The 15,179-nt window shown below is 45.0% G+C and overlaps 1 protein-coding gene across 1 annotated transcript in view; it reads right to left on the minus strand.

Annotated features, from left to right (window-relative positions):
• fndc4a (fibronectin type III domain containing 4a) overlaps positions 1-15,179 on the minus strand; it is a 79,572-nt gene that overhangs the window by 9,613 nt on the left and 54,780 nt on the right. The window contains exons 4-5 of the mRNA XM_036976390.2: positions 7,539-7,628; positions 651-784 (exon numbers count right to left, since the gene is read on the minus strand). Coding sequence (XP_036832285.2) covers positions 651-784; positions 7,539-7,628 — 224 coding nt within the window. The remainder of the gene's footprint in view (positions 1-650; positions 785-7,538; positions 7,629-15,179) is intronic.

Consider the following 15,179-nt stretch of genomic DNA (forward strand, 5'->3'; position numbering starts at 1 on the left):
ATGGTACAATTACATTACAATTACTATGGTACAATTACATTACAATTACTATAGTACAATTACATTACAATTACTATGGTACAATTACATTACAATTACTATAGTACAATTACATTACTATAATACAATTACATTACAATTACTATGGTACAATTACATTACAATTACTATAGTACAATTACATTACTATAATACAATTACATTACAATTATTATAGTACAATTATATTACTATTACTATAGTACAATTACATTACAATTACTATAGTACATGTATATTACAATTATATTATAATTACTATAGTGCAATTATATTGCAATTATATTACAAATACTATAGTACAATTATATTACAATTACTATAGAACAATTATATTGCAAATACTATAGTACAATTATATTACAATGACTACAACCAGAGTAATTGCTTACTGTTACAGTATGGGTACTTGACTTAATGGCTAATAAGTTGACCATTAACTATGTACCTTGCTCATAAGCAGTCCTCCTGTAGTTGACTGTGTAACCTACAAAATGTATCCCATGGTCTGAGTGAATGCCCTCTGGTTGACCTTGCCGACCTTTCTCCGTAGCAGTCCTGTGCTGTTGATTGATTGATTAATTAATTGCTTAATTCATTCATCTATTTACCTTATTCCTCAGCAGTCCTCCGGAGCAGTGTTCTGGCGTGCTCGCCAACGACGACGGCTTTACCTTGTCTTTACCGGTACTAGAGTCGTTGTCCTTGATGATGTCATACTGCCGACAGAACAGGGCAATGACAGCTGCAGGGGGGGGGGGGGAGGAGGTAGAGAGACGAGAGATGGGGATTAACATAATGTCATTGGTCACTCACAGCCCTGTCACCACCATCTCATGTAACTAGTAGCGGAGACATAGTAGAGGGTACGTGGATCATTCCCTGGGGGGGTATGGTAGTGACGATGGTGGTGACAATGGTGGTGTCTTTATCTTTGAGCAGGGAAGATAATTATATCTACCCAATGGTTGTGAAGGCAATGGCACCATACTCACTAGTGCACTACTTTTGTCCAGGACCAATAGGACTCTGGTCAAAGGTAGTGCGTTATATAGGGAATAGGGTGCCATTTGGAAGGAAGTCAATGTCTTCACTGTTGTCATACAGCACCATCGGTATACTTTCCCTTTGTGTGTTTGCTGGCTGTTAGAGTGGACCTTAATGGACTAATACACCTGCAGCATCTGGATGGGTTAGTTCGGGGTGCTGCTGCATGTAAGGCAATAGAGAAGGCAATAGAGAAGGCAATAGAGAAGGCAATAGAGAAGGCAATAGAGAAGGCAATAGAGAAGGCAATAGAGAAGGCAATAGAGAAGGCAATAGAGAAGGCAATAGAGACGTTTGTTTTGTAATAACTACACAGCCCGTTGAGCTACATTGGGCCCTCAACAGGAGTTGGTAGGCCCGTTGAGCTACATTAGGCCCTCAACAGGAGTTGGTAGGCCCGTTCATTGGGCCCTCAACAGGAGTCGGTAGGCCCGTTGAGCTACATTGGGCCCTCAACAGGAGTTGGTAGGCCCGTTCATTAGGCCCTCAACAGGAGTTGGTAGGCCCGTTCATTAGGCCCTCAACAGGAGTTGGTAGGCCCGTTCATTAGGCCCTCAACAGGCTTTGGTAGGCCCGTTCATTAGGCCCTCAACAGGAGTTGGTAGGCCCGTTCATTAGGCCCTCAACAGGAGTTGGTAGGCCCGTTCATTAGGCCCTCAACAGGAGTTGGTAGGCCCGTTCATTAGGCCCTCAACAGGAGTTGGTAGGCCCGTTCATTAGGCCCTCAACAGGAGTTGGTCCTCCAATAAAAGTCTCAGTGGATGGATAGACAATATCCCTTTAAACTGGGTGATCTGCCTGTTTGGTCCTCTGGATGAGAATGTTAGCTGGGTGATCTGCCTGTTTGGTCCTCTGGATAAGAATGTTAGCTGGGTGATCTGCCTGTTTGGTCGTCTGGATAAGAATGTTAGCTGGGTGATCTGCCTGTTTGGTTCTCTGGATGAGAATGTTAGCTGGGTGATCTGCCTGTTTGGTCCTCTGGATGAGAATGTTAGTTGATTGATCTGCCTGTTTGGTCCTCTGGATGAGAATGTTAGCTGGGTGATCTGCCTGTTTGGTTTCCTGGATGAGAATGTTAGTTGGGTGATCTGCCTGTTTGGTCCTCTGGATGAGAACGTTAGCTGGGTGATCTGTCTGTTTGGTTCTCTGGATTAGAATGTTAACTGGGTGATCTGCCTGTTTGGTCCTCTGGATGAGAATGTTAGCTGGTTGATCTGCCTGTTTGGTCCTCTGGATGAGAATATTAGTTGGGTGATCTGCCTGTTTGGTCCTCTGGATGAGAATGTTAGCTGGGTGATCTGCCTGTTTGGTCTTCTGGATTAGAATGTTAGCTGGGTGATCTGCCTGTTTGGTCCTCTGGATGAGAATGTTAGTTGGGTGATCTGCCTGTTTGGTCCTCTGGATTAGAATGTTAGCTGGGTGATCTGCCTGTTTGGTCCTCTGGATGAGAATGTTAGCTGGGTGATCTGCCTGTTTGGTTCTCTGGATGAGAATGTTAGCTGGGTGATCTGCCTGTTTGGTCCTCTGGATGAGAATGTTAGTTGGGTGATCTGCCTGTTTGGTACTCTGGATGAGAATGTTAGCTGGGTGATCTGCCTGTTTGGTCCTCTGGATGAGAATGTTAGCTGGGTGATCTGCCTGTTTGGTTCTCTGGATGAGAATGTTAGCTGGTTGATCTGCCTGTTTGGTTTCCTGGATGAGAATGTTAGTTGGGTGATCTGCCTGTTTGGTCCTCTGGATGAGAATGTTAGCTGGGTGATCTGTCTATTTGGTTCTCTGGATTAGAATGTTAACTGGGTGATTTGCCTGTTTGGTCCTCTTGATGAGAATGTTAGCTGGTTGATCTGCCTGTTTGGTCCTCTGGATTAGAATGTTAGCTGGGTGATCTGCCTGTTTGGTCCTCTGGATGAGAATGTTAGCTGGGTGATCTGCCTTTTTGGTCCTCTGGATGAGAATGTTAACTGGGTGATCTGCCTGTTTGGTCCTCTGGATTAGAATGTTAGTTGGGTGATCTGCCTGTTTGGTCCTCTGGATGAGAATGTTAGTTGGGTGCATATATAATAGCGTTTATCCCTCAAATAAAAATCTGGACCTGGAGCCAGTTTCACTGCTTTCCCCCCCATTCTTCCCCTCTAATCAGGGGCTGATTTAGACCTGGGACACCAGCTGGGTGATTCCCCTCTAATCAGGGACTGATGTAGATCTGGGACACCAGGTGGGTGCAACTAATGATCAGGTAGAACAGAAAAGCAGCAGTAGTCTGGACCTCCTAAAGTAATATTTGAATGCTCCTGGCATATACACTATAATAGTGTATATTAAGCAACTGTCAGGCCTGGTTGTTCCTGCAGGTCCGTGGGGTATAACAGCCTGTCAGGCCTGGTTGTTCCTGCAGGTCCTTGGGGTGTAACAGCCTGTCAGGACTGGTTGTTCCTGCAGGTCCCTGGGGTATAACAGCCTGTCAGGCCTGGTTGTTCCTGCAGGTCCCTGGGGTATAACAGCCTGTCAGGACTGGTTGTTCCTGCAGGTCCCTGGGGTATAACAGCCTGTCAGGCCTGGTTGTTCCTGCAGGTCCCTGGTGTATAACAGCCTGTCAGGCCTGGTTGTTCCTGCAGGTCCCTGGGGTGTAACAGCCTGTCAGGCCTGGTTGTTCCTGCATGTCCCTGGGGTATAACAGCCTGTCAGGCCTGGTTGTTCTTGCAGGTCCCTGGGGTATAACAGCCTGTCAGGCCTGGTTGTTCCTGCAGGTCCCTGGGGTATAACAGCCTGGTTGTTCCTGCAGGTCCCTGGGGTATAACAGCCTGTCAGGCCTGGTTGTTCCTGCAGGTCCCTGGGGTGTAACAGCCTGTCAGGCCTGGTTGTTCCTGCAGGTCCCTGGGGTATAACAGCCTGTCAGGCCTGGTTGTCCCTGCAGGTCCCTGGGGTATAACAGCCTGGTTGTTCCTGCAGGTCCCTGGGGTGTAACAACCTGTCAGGCCTGGTTGTCCATGCAGGTCCCCGTGGTATAACAGCCTGTCAGGCCTGGTTGTCCCTGCAGGTCCCTGGTGTGTAACAGCCTGGTTGTTCCCGCAGGTCCCTGGGGTATAACAGCCTGTCAGGCCTGGTTGTCCCTGCAGGTCCCCGGGGTATAACAGCCTGTCAGGCCTGGTTGTTCCTGCAGGTCCCCGGGGTATAACAACCTGTCAGGCCTGGTTGCGTCTCACACCTCACTCAGTCTTAGACCTCAGAGGCTTAAGGCCATGTCTAGTCATTACTGGGGTTGAACATCAGGGACTAGAGAGAGAAGTGTGATGTTGATTTGACGTGACAGTAGGGGAGAAGATATTTTGAAAACTGAGCCATTCTTGTTCATTTTAAAGCCGATAGGAAAATAATTGTACGATTTATATCACCCAGCTTCTGTCAAAATTAACGATGAGCTTGAAATCAGTGCTGTAGTTGACTGGCTGATTGATTCATGGATTGATTGATTGACAGAGACATAGTTGACTGGCTGATTGATTCATGGATTGATTGATTGACAGAGACATAGTTGACTGGCTGATTGATTCATGGATTGATTGATTGACAGAGACATAGTTGACTGGCTGATTGATTCATGGATTGATTGATTGACAGAGACATAGTTGACTGGCTGATTGATTCATGGATTAATTGATTGACAGAGACATAGTTGACTGGCTGATTGATTCATGGATTGATTGATTGACAGAGACATAGTTGACTGGCTGATTGATTCATGGATTGATTGATTGACAGAGACATAGTTGACTGGCTGATTGATTCATGGATTGATTGATTGACAGAGACATAGTTGACTGGCTGATTGATTCATGGATTGATTGATTGACAGAGACATAGTTGACTGGCTGATTGATTCATGGATTGATTGATTGACAGAGACATAGTTGACTGGCTGATTGATTCATGGATTGATTGATTGACAGAGACATAGTTGACTGGCTGATTGATTCATGGATTGATTGATTGACAGAGACATAGTTGACTGGCTGATTGATTCATGGATTGATTGATTGACAGAGACATAGTTGACTGGCTGATTGATTCATGGATTGATTGATTGACAGAGACATAGTTGACTGGCTGATTGATTGATTGATTGATTGATTGATTGATTGATTGATTGATTGACAGAGACATAGTTGTCTGCTGAATGAATAAAATCTAAATGTGTAGTGGAAACAGCATCCTTGGACATCTGAACACTCACCCATCCAATCTGCAATAACGAGCTTCTAAATTATTGGTAGCATGCAAAGTCATTACCTGCCCTGTCCTTTTCCTTACCTGTCCTTTTGCTTACCTGCCCTGTCCTTTTCCTTACCTGTCCATTTCCTTACCTGCCCTGTCATTTTCCTTACCTGCCCTGTCCTTTTCCTTACCTGCCCTGTCCTTTTCCTTACCTGTCCTTTTTCCTTACCTGCCCTTTTCCTTACCTGCCCTGTCCTTTTCCTTACCTGCCCTGTCCTTTTCCTTACCTGTCCTTTTCCTTACCTGCCCTTTTCCTTACCTGCCCTGTCCTTTTCCTTACCTGTCCTTTTTCCTTACCTGCCCTGTCCTTTTCCTTACCTGTCCTTTTCCTAACCTGTCCTTTTCCTTACCTGCCCTGTCCTTTTCCTTACCTGTCCTTTTTCCTTACCTGCCCTGTCCTTTTCCTTACCTGCCCTGTCCTTTTCCTTACCTGTCCTTTTCCTTACCTGTCCTTTTTCCTTACCTGCCCTGTCCTTTTCCTTACCTGCCCTGTCCTTTTCCTTACCTGTCCTTTTCCTTACCTGTCCTTTTTCCTTACCTGCCCTGTCCTTTTCCATACCTGTCCTGTCCTTTTCCTTACCTGTCCTTTTCCTTACCTGCCCGGTCCTTTTCCATACCTGTCCTTTTTCCTTACCTGCCCTTTTCCTTACCTGCCCTGTCCTTTTCCTTACCTGCCCTGTCCTTTTCCTTACCTGTCCTTTTCCTTACCTGCCCTTTTCCTTACCTGCCCTGTCCTTTTCCTTACCTGTCCTTTTTCCTTACCTGCCCTGTCCTTTTCCTTACCTGTCCTTTTCCTAACCTGTCCTTTTCCTTACCTGCCCTGTCCTTTTCCTTACCTGTCCTTTTTCCTTACCTGCCCTGTCCTTTTCCTTACCTGCCCTGTCCTTTTCCTTACCTGTCCTTTTCCTTACCTGTCCTTTTTCCTTACCTGCCCTGTCCTTTTCCTTACCTGCCCTGTCCTTTTCCTTACCTGTCCTTTTCCTTACCTGTCCTTTTTCCTTACCTGCCCTGTCCTTTTCCATACCTGTCCTGTCCTTTTCCTTACCTGTCCTTTTCCTTACCTGCCCGGTCCTTTTCCTTACCTGCCCTGTCCTTTTCCTTACCTGTCCTGTCCTTTTCCTTACCTGTCCTTTTTCCTTACCTGCCCTGTCCTTTTCCATACCTGTCCTGTCCTTTTCCTTACCTGTCCTTTTTCCTTACCTGCCCTGTCCTTTTCCATACCTGTCCTGTCCTTTTCCTTACCTGTCCTTTTCCTTACCTGCCCGGTCCTTTTCCTTACCTGCCCTGTCCTTTTCCTTACCTGTCCTTTTCCTTACCTGCCCTTTTCCTTACCTGCCCTGTCCTTTTCCATACCTGTCCTGTCCTTTTCCTTACCTGTCCTTTTCCTTACCTGCCCGGTCCTTTTCCTTACCTGCCCTGTCCTTTTCCATACCTGTCCTGTCCTTTTCCTTACCTGCCCTGTCCTTTTCCTTACCTGCCCTGTCCTTTTCCTTACCTGCCCTTTTCCTTACCTGTCCTTTTCCTTACCTGTCCTTTTCCATACCTGTCCTTTTCCATACCTGCCCTGTCCTTTTCCTTACCTGCCCTGTCCTTTTCCATACCTGTCCTGTCCTTTTCCTTACCTGTCCTGTCCTTTTCCATACCTGCCCTGTCCTTTTCCTTACCTGTCCTGTCCTTTTCCTTACCTGCCCTTTTCCTTACCTGTCCTGTCCTTTTCCTTACCTGTCCTTTTCCATACCTGTCCTTTTCCATACCTGCCCTGTCCTTTTCCTTACCTGCCCTGTCCTTTTCCATACCTGTGCTGTCCTTTTCCTTACCTGTCCTGTCCTTTTCCATACCTGCCCTGTCCTTTTCCTTACCTGTCCTTTTCCATACCTGTCCTGTCCTTTCCTTACCTGTCCTGTCCTTTTCCTTACCTGTCCTTTTCCATACCTGCCCTTTTCCTTACCTGCCCTGTCCTTTTCCTTACCTGTCCTTTTCCATACCTGTCCTTTTCCATACCTGTCCTGTCCTTTTCCTTACCTGCCCTGTCCTTTTCCTTACCTGTCCTTTTCCATACCTGTCCTGTCCTTTTCCTTACCTGTCCTGTCCTTTTCCTTACCTGCCCTGTCCTTTTCCTTACCTGCCCTGTCCTTTTCCTTACCTGCCCTGTCCTTTTTCTGACCTGTCCTTTTCCTTACCTGCCCACATGAGCAGCACGACCACAATGATGATCACCTCTCCTGTCTGGAGCTGCCGTGACTTGTCCAGACCTTCCACTGCAGGGTCATCTGTAGTGACAGACAGAGACAACAGACCCTTTTTCTATATATTTTTTTGGCACAAAAGAAAACAAGTGAAAGACAGAACAGAGCAGATAAAAGCACTGTTAAAATGGTGAGCAGGTGAGGTTGGAAACCCAAAAGGGATTATATAAAAACCACACCAAAAACAAGAAGAATATACTCACTCATTCAGAAGAAGAAACACCCACTCATTCAAGAGTTTTTCTTTATTTGTTTTTTACTATTTTCTACATTGTAGAATGATAATGAAGACATCAACACGATGAAATTAAACATATGGAATAAAGTAGTAAAACATTTTTGGGGGAACAAATCAAAAATATATTTTAGATTTTTAAATTCTTCAAAGTAGCCATCCTTTGCCTTGATGACAGCTGTGCACACTTTTGGCATTCTCTCAACCAGTTTCACCTGGAGTACTGAGCAAATGGTCTGAATACTTATGTAAATGTGATTTAAAAATGTGCAAAAATCAGGGGATTACTGGGTAGTTTGGTTCATCAGGTTGATCCCTTGTCTATGCTTGAAGTTACTGAGGGATGGATGAGGGATGATGTTTTGGCAAAATGAAGATAAGAATTCCAATGTGAAGAGAGGAGTATGGGACCTCTGTATCTGTACAGACCACAGACCCTGTTAATACCAAACTACCCTGACACTGTTAATACCAAACCACCCTGACAACAGACCTGGTCAGAACCAGTCAGTACCAGTCAGAACCAGTCAGTACCAGTCAGAAGTGAGAGGAAGTGCTATTCAGCCTCAGAGGAGAGGAAGTGCTGGTCAGCCCCAGAGGAGAGGAAGTGCTATTCAGCCTCAGAGGAGAGGAAGTGCTATTCAGCCTCAGAGGAGAGGAAGTGCTGGTCAGCCCCAGAGGAGAGGATGTGCTATTCAGCCTCAGAGGAGAGGAAGTGCTATTCAGCCTCAGAGGAGAGGAAGTGCTGGTCAGCCCCAGAGGAGAGGAAGTGCTGGTCAGCCTCAGAGGAGAGGAAGTGCTGGTCAGCCTCAGAGGAGAGGAAGTGCTATTCAGCCTCAGAGGAGAGGAAGTGCTATTCAGCCCCAGAGGAGAGGAAGTGCTGGTCAGCCCCATTATTTTGCACGCCCAATTTTTCAGTTTTTGATTTGTTAAAAAAGTTTGAATTATCCAATAAATGTCGTTCCACTTCATGATTGTGTCCCACTTGTTGTTGATTCTTCACAAAAAAATACAGTTTTATATCTTTATGTTTGAAGCCTGAAATGTGGCAAAAGGTTGCAAAGTTCAAGGGGGCCGAATACTTTCGCAAGGCACTGTATATATATATATTTTTTCTTTTAGCAAGCTAGCATCATCATGCAGCAGTGTTGATTCCATTTGACACTTCGTGGCCGCCGACGTATGACATGTGACTACAGTTTGCATTGACTTGTGGGTCATATCATCCGCACAAGTGACCATCCCTACAAATATCACGGGGGAACGAGGGGAGAAAGTTAGTGAAACAGAGCTCTACTTTAAGACGATAATCAACTACATCCCATTTCGACTGGGATCCCCCCTCCCCAAGGGAAAGTGGCTAGTGCAAGGGCTGATGGGGTAAAAAATAATGTGTTTGGACTACAGACTTTAAAGTCCTGATACAAAATCAATGCAACCACTCCCCAGTTTCTACTCAGCAGATGCAATTGTACACACAATCAATACACCTGATGGACTGCCACTAAGTTGGTATTGTCTTTAGATATTCACAGCTCTCTCTCTCTCTCTCTGTCTCTCTCTCTCTCTCTCTCAGTCTCTCTCAGTGTCTCTCTCTCTCTCTCCCAGTCTCTCTCTGTCTCTCTCTCTCTCTCTCTCTCTCTCTGTCTCTCTCTCTCTGTCTCTCTCTCTCAGTCTCTCTCTCTCTCTCAGTCACTCTCTCTCTCTCTCAGTCTCTCTCTCCTGCATCAAGGATAGTTTTCTAGTTTAATGGTGATGATTCGATTTACATCCGGAACGATTCTTGAGAGATCTCTTCAGTCCAGTTGTAGACAATCAATGCACCATTAATTTGATGTAAACTAAACAAGCTTATATATATTTTTTTACCTGCCAAGGTGTATTTGTGTTTATCTGCTGTTTTTTTTAAAGAAATGTGCATTAGACAGACAGACAGACAGACAGACAGACAGACAGACAGACAGACAGACAGACAGACAGACAGACAGACAGACAGACAGACAGACAGACACACACACACACACACAGAGAGTCTGTCTATAGCTTGTTGGGGAGCAGCCAGTGTCGCGTTGCTCTCTGTAACGGTTGTCTGCTGTCAGACTGAAAGTTTTTTTTTAGATGGTGACTCAGCAGTCAGAACATTTTGAAGTTTCACACTAATTTGGAACCTCTTTTCTCAGAAGTGTTTTGACAGACAGACAGACACAGACAGACAGACAGACAGACAGACAGACAGACAGACAGACAGACAGACAGACAGACAGACACAGGCCTCTCTTTATTTACTAGGCAGTAATAAAATTGAACTATAGTCTTTATTTACTCTCCTTTTAGAACACTGTATAGTTGCTGTTTCCTGTTTCCTGTTCCTGAGGGGTAAGTCCCCACACTTAGATGTGTCTCAAATGACATCATATTTCCTGTACTATAGGGTACCATGTGAGATGCTGAAGTGTGTATCCGGGGACAGATTTATCCCCTTTTAGAAAACTGTGTAAATAAAATATATTCAAACTTCACTCAGTGTATTTCCCAGCTGGCCTGAAGACTGTTCTGAGAGCAAAGAGAAACTCTATTTTTTGAATCCCATATGGCACCCTATTCCCTTTATAGTGTACTACTATTTAACCAGGGCCCATAGAGCCAAAAGTAGTGCACTATATATACTGCATGGACAAAAGTACGTGGACAGCTGCTCGTCGAACATCTCATTCCAAAATCATGGGTATAAATATGGAGTTAGTTCCCTCTTTGCTACTATAACAGCCTCCTCACTTCTGGGAAGGCTTTCCACTATATGTTGGAACATTGCTGCAGGGACTTGCTTCGGTTCAGCCACAAGAGCATTAGTGAGGTCGGTGCACTGATGTTGTGGGTGATTAGGTCTGGCTCGCAGTCGGCGTTCCAATTCATCCCATAGGTGTTCGATGGGGTTGAGGTCAGGGCTCTGTGCAGGCCAGTAAAGTTCTTCAATACCAATCTCAAAAAAACATTTCTCTATGGACCTTGCTTTGTGCACGGGTGTATTGTCATGCTGAAACAATAAAGGGCCTTCCCTAAACTGATGCCACAAAGTTGGAAGCACCAAAACCGTCTAGAATGTCATATGCTGTAACGTTAAGATTTCCCTTCACTGGAACTAAGGGGCCCGAACTATGGAAAACAGCCCCAGACCATTATTCCTCCTCCACCAAACTTTACCGTTGGCACTATGCACTCGGGCAGGTAGCATTCTCCTGGAATCCGCCAAACCCAGATTTGTCCGTTGGACTGCCAGATGGTGAAGAGTGATTCCTCACTCCAGAGAACTCGTTTCAATGGCGGCGAGCCTCTCAGGTCAGTTAGCGAAACATACAATCAAAGTAATGTGAGAGTGGAAACCTGACCAATCAGGTGACAGATACCGTACTAGCATGACTTAAGTAGGAATTCCTGCCTTCATTAGGTAAGACTAAAATACAGGCCCTGTTCATTGTGGAGTGAACTCTGGATGTAATGTATGTCTCTCACTCTGTCTCTGTCTCTGTCTCTCTCTCTGTCTCTGTCTCTGTCTCTGTCTCTGTCTCTCTCTCTCTGTCTCTCTCTCTCTGTCTCTCTGTCTCTGTCTCTCTGTCTCTGTCTCTGTCTCTGTCTCTCTGTCTGTCTCTCTCTCTCTATCTCTCTCTCTCTCTCTCTGTCTCTCTCTCTGTCTCTCTCTCTCTCTCTGTCTCTCTCTCTGTCTCTCTCTCTCAGTCTCTCTCTCTGTCTCTCTCTCTCTCTCTCTCTCTCTGTCTCTCTCTCTGTCTCTCTCTCTGTCTCTCTCTCTCTCTCTGTCTCTCTCTCTCTGTCTCTCTCTCTGTCTCTCTCTCTGTGTCTCTCTCTCTGTCTCTCTCTCTCTGTCTCTCTCACCTCTCCAGCCGACGCTTGGCATTTGATCGTATGCGTATGGTGATCTTAGGCTTGTGTGCAGCTGCTCTGCCATGGAAACCTATCAGGATAAGGTAAGACCCAGATGCAGACCGTGTCGAGGTAACAATGTTTATTACAGCAACAGCAACAGAGGAAAAGGTACAGGATGACAGGCAAGTCAGGTGTGCGGGTTCAGGGTCAGGACAGGCAAGGGTGAAAACCAGGAGGGCGAAAAAAAGAAAGACTGGGAAAAGACAGGAGCTGACAGGACAAACGCTGGCAAACAAGACAAACTGGCAACAGACAAACAGAAAACACAGGTACACAGGGGATAATGGGGAAAACGGGCGACACCTGGGGGGGGGGGGGGGGTGGAGACAAGCACACTGATTGGTGAAACAGATCAGGGCGTGACAGAAGCCCATTTTATGAAGCTCCCGACGAACAGTCCCTGTGCTGGCGTTGCTTCCAGAGGCAGTTTGGAACTCGGTAGCGAGTGTTGCAACCGTGGACAGACGATTTTTACGAGCTACTCGCTTCATCACTCGACGGTCCCGTTCTGTGAGCTTATGTGGCCTACCACTTTGCGGCTGAGCCGATGTTGCTCCTAGACGTTTCCACTTCACAGTAACAGCACTTACATTTGAAAAGGGCCAGCTTTAGCAGGGCAGAAATTTGGTGAACTGACTTGGGTGCTCGATTTTATACACCTGTCAGCAACGGATGTGGCTGAAATAGACAAATCCACTGATTTGAAGGTGTGTCCACATACTTTTGTGTATCTACAGTGTACCTTAAAAAAAGGTATGGACGTGGGCCGGAAAACCAGTCAGTATCTGGTGTGACCACCATTTGCCTCATGCAGCGCGACACATCTCCTTCACATAAGAGTTGATCAGGCTGTTGATTGTGGCCTTTGGAATTTTGTCCCACTCCTCGTCCAGTTACTAGTGTAGGAAAATCGGTGTCATTTGTTGTCCTGTTGGAAGATGAACGTTCGCTCCAGTCTGAGGTCTCGAGCGCTCTGGAGCAGGTTTTTATCATCAATCTCTCTGTACTTTGCGCCATTCATCTTTGCCTCTATCCTGACTAGTCTCCCAGTCCCCGCTGAAAAACATCACCACAGCATGATGCTGCCACCACCATGCTTCACCGTAGGGACGGTGCCAGGTTTTCTCCAGACGTGACGCTTGGAAGTCAGGCCAAAGAGTTCAATCTTGGTTTCATCAGACCAGAGAATCTTGTTTCTCATGGTCTGAGAGTCTTTAGGTGAATTTGGCAAACTCCAAGCGGGCTGTCATGTGCCTTTTACTGAGGAGTGGCTTCCGTCTGGCCACTCTACCGTAAAGGCCTGATTAGTGGAGTGCTGTGGAGATGGTTGTCCTTCTGGAAGGTTCAGAGTGAGCATTGGTTTCTGGGTCACCTCCCTGACCAAGGCCCTTCTACCCCGATTGTGCCACTGTGTTCTTGGGAACCTTCAATGCTGCAGAATTTTTTTGGTACCCTTCCCCAGATCTGTGCCTTGACACAATCCTGTCTCTGAGCTCTACGTACAATTCCTTCGACCTCATGGCTTGGTTTTTGCTCTGACATGCACTGTCAAATGTGGGACCTTATATAGATAGGTGTCTGCCTTTCCAAATCATGTCCAATTAATTTAATTTACCACACGTGGACTCCAATCAAGTTGTAAAAACATCTCAAGGCTGGTCATTGGAAACAGGATGCACCTGAGCTCAATTTCGAGTCTCATAACAAAGGGTCTGAATAAATAAGGTATTTATGATTTAATTTTTTTATACATTTGCAAAACTTTCAATAACCTGTTTTTGCTTTGTCATTATGGGGTATTGTGTGTAGATTGTTGAGGGAAAAAAAACAAATTTAATCAATTTTAGAACAAAGCTGTGAGGAAAAAGTCAAGGGGTCTGAATATTTTCCGAAGGCACTGTATGCTGCTCTTGATGGTGCGCTTTCATACTTTTTTATTGAGTTGCCCATTATGCAGGCCACCATAGGAACTACAAACGAGAGGAGGGCGGGGCTTACATTTTCTTCCTGGAATGTCAAGGATTTAAACAAACCAATCAAGAGAGACAAGGTCCTAGCCCACATGAAATCACTCTCGTCTGATATTATATTTTTTGCAAGCCCATCTGAAAAAACAATTCTCATAGCAGACTTAAATGTAGGTGGGCTATTCATTCTAGCTTCTCCGCCAAAACAAGAGGCACAGCGAGTCTGGTACGGAAAGAAATTCCCTTTCTACATAAAACCACTATTACAAATAGAAAGGGCGATCGTAATAGGATTGACCCATTCTACTTCTGTAACTCTACTGAATATATATGGGCCAAACATTGATAACCTCACCTTTTTCAAAAGAGTCCTTGCCCTGATTCCAGATATCTCCCATACTAAACCTGGTCATTGGTGGTGGGACCTTAACCGTGTACTAGACCAATATTTGGATAGATCCTCTACCCGGCGTACCCCTACCTCCTATTCAAGCAAATTCTTGAATACCTACATCAAAAATTCGAACTTATTTGATATTTGGATCATCTCCAATCTTACAGGTAGGGAATACTCATTTCACTCTCATGTTCACAATGTTTATACCCGAATTGACTACTTTTTGGTTGATGCTAAATTAGTCCCTTATACCTATAATGTGAAGTATCATGATATTATAATTTCTGACCGCAGTCCCACTCACCTTTTTCCCTGCGATTGGGTGACATCGTATCAAGCGAGAGGGTCTAGAGGTTTAATCCTCAGCTCCTCACAGAACTGACATTCTGTGAACATCTTAAAGACCAAATATAATTTTTCTTTGATACCAACAACAACACAGAATGAGACATCCCTAGTATTGTGGGAAACACTGAATGCTTATTTGAGAGGCTGCATCATGTCCTTTCAGGCTGCCAGGAGAAGGCAAAACATAGACAATTTTGTAGAATTTGAAAAATAAATTCACTTACTGGATATGGAGAATGATAGACATCCATCTATGGAGAAACATAAATTAAATAAAATTTGAATATAATCGGATTCTCTCAGCTAAAATGGCTAAATATTTTATCTTATAACAAGCACAAATATTTTTAGTTTGGTGACAAACCGCACAAATTACTTGCCAGACAACTTTCGAAAAACTGAGAGCAACCGAATGATACACAAAGTTAAATCTGTATCTCGGGGAATTACTCTCTTCGCCTAAGGACATCAATGCCAGATTCCATATCTCTCTTCAATGCAGACCAAAAGATGTTAGCAAAAACTCTGGCTAACAGACTTAGCACTTTAGTTGATTCGGACCAGACTGGCTTTATCCCTAACAGAAACTCATTCTTCAATCTTATCTTCAACATTATGTATTCTCAGAGGTTACCCAACGTGAACCTTGTCGTTATATCTCTTGAGAGAATAGTCACTAACCATTTTTA

The sequence above is a fragment of the Oncorhynchus mykiss genome, chromosome 4 (genome assembly GCF_057628025.1).
Source record: "Oncorhynchus mykiss isolate SJ-2025 chromosome 4, ASM5762802v1, whole genome shotgun sequence".
In the NCBI taxonomy this organism is placed as follows: Eukaryota; Metazoa; Chordata; class Actinopteri; order Salmoniformes; family Salmonidae; genus Oncorhynchus; species Oncorhynchus mykiss.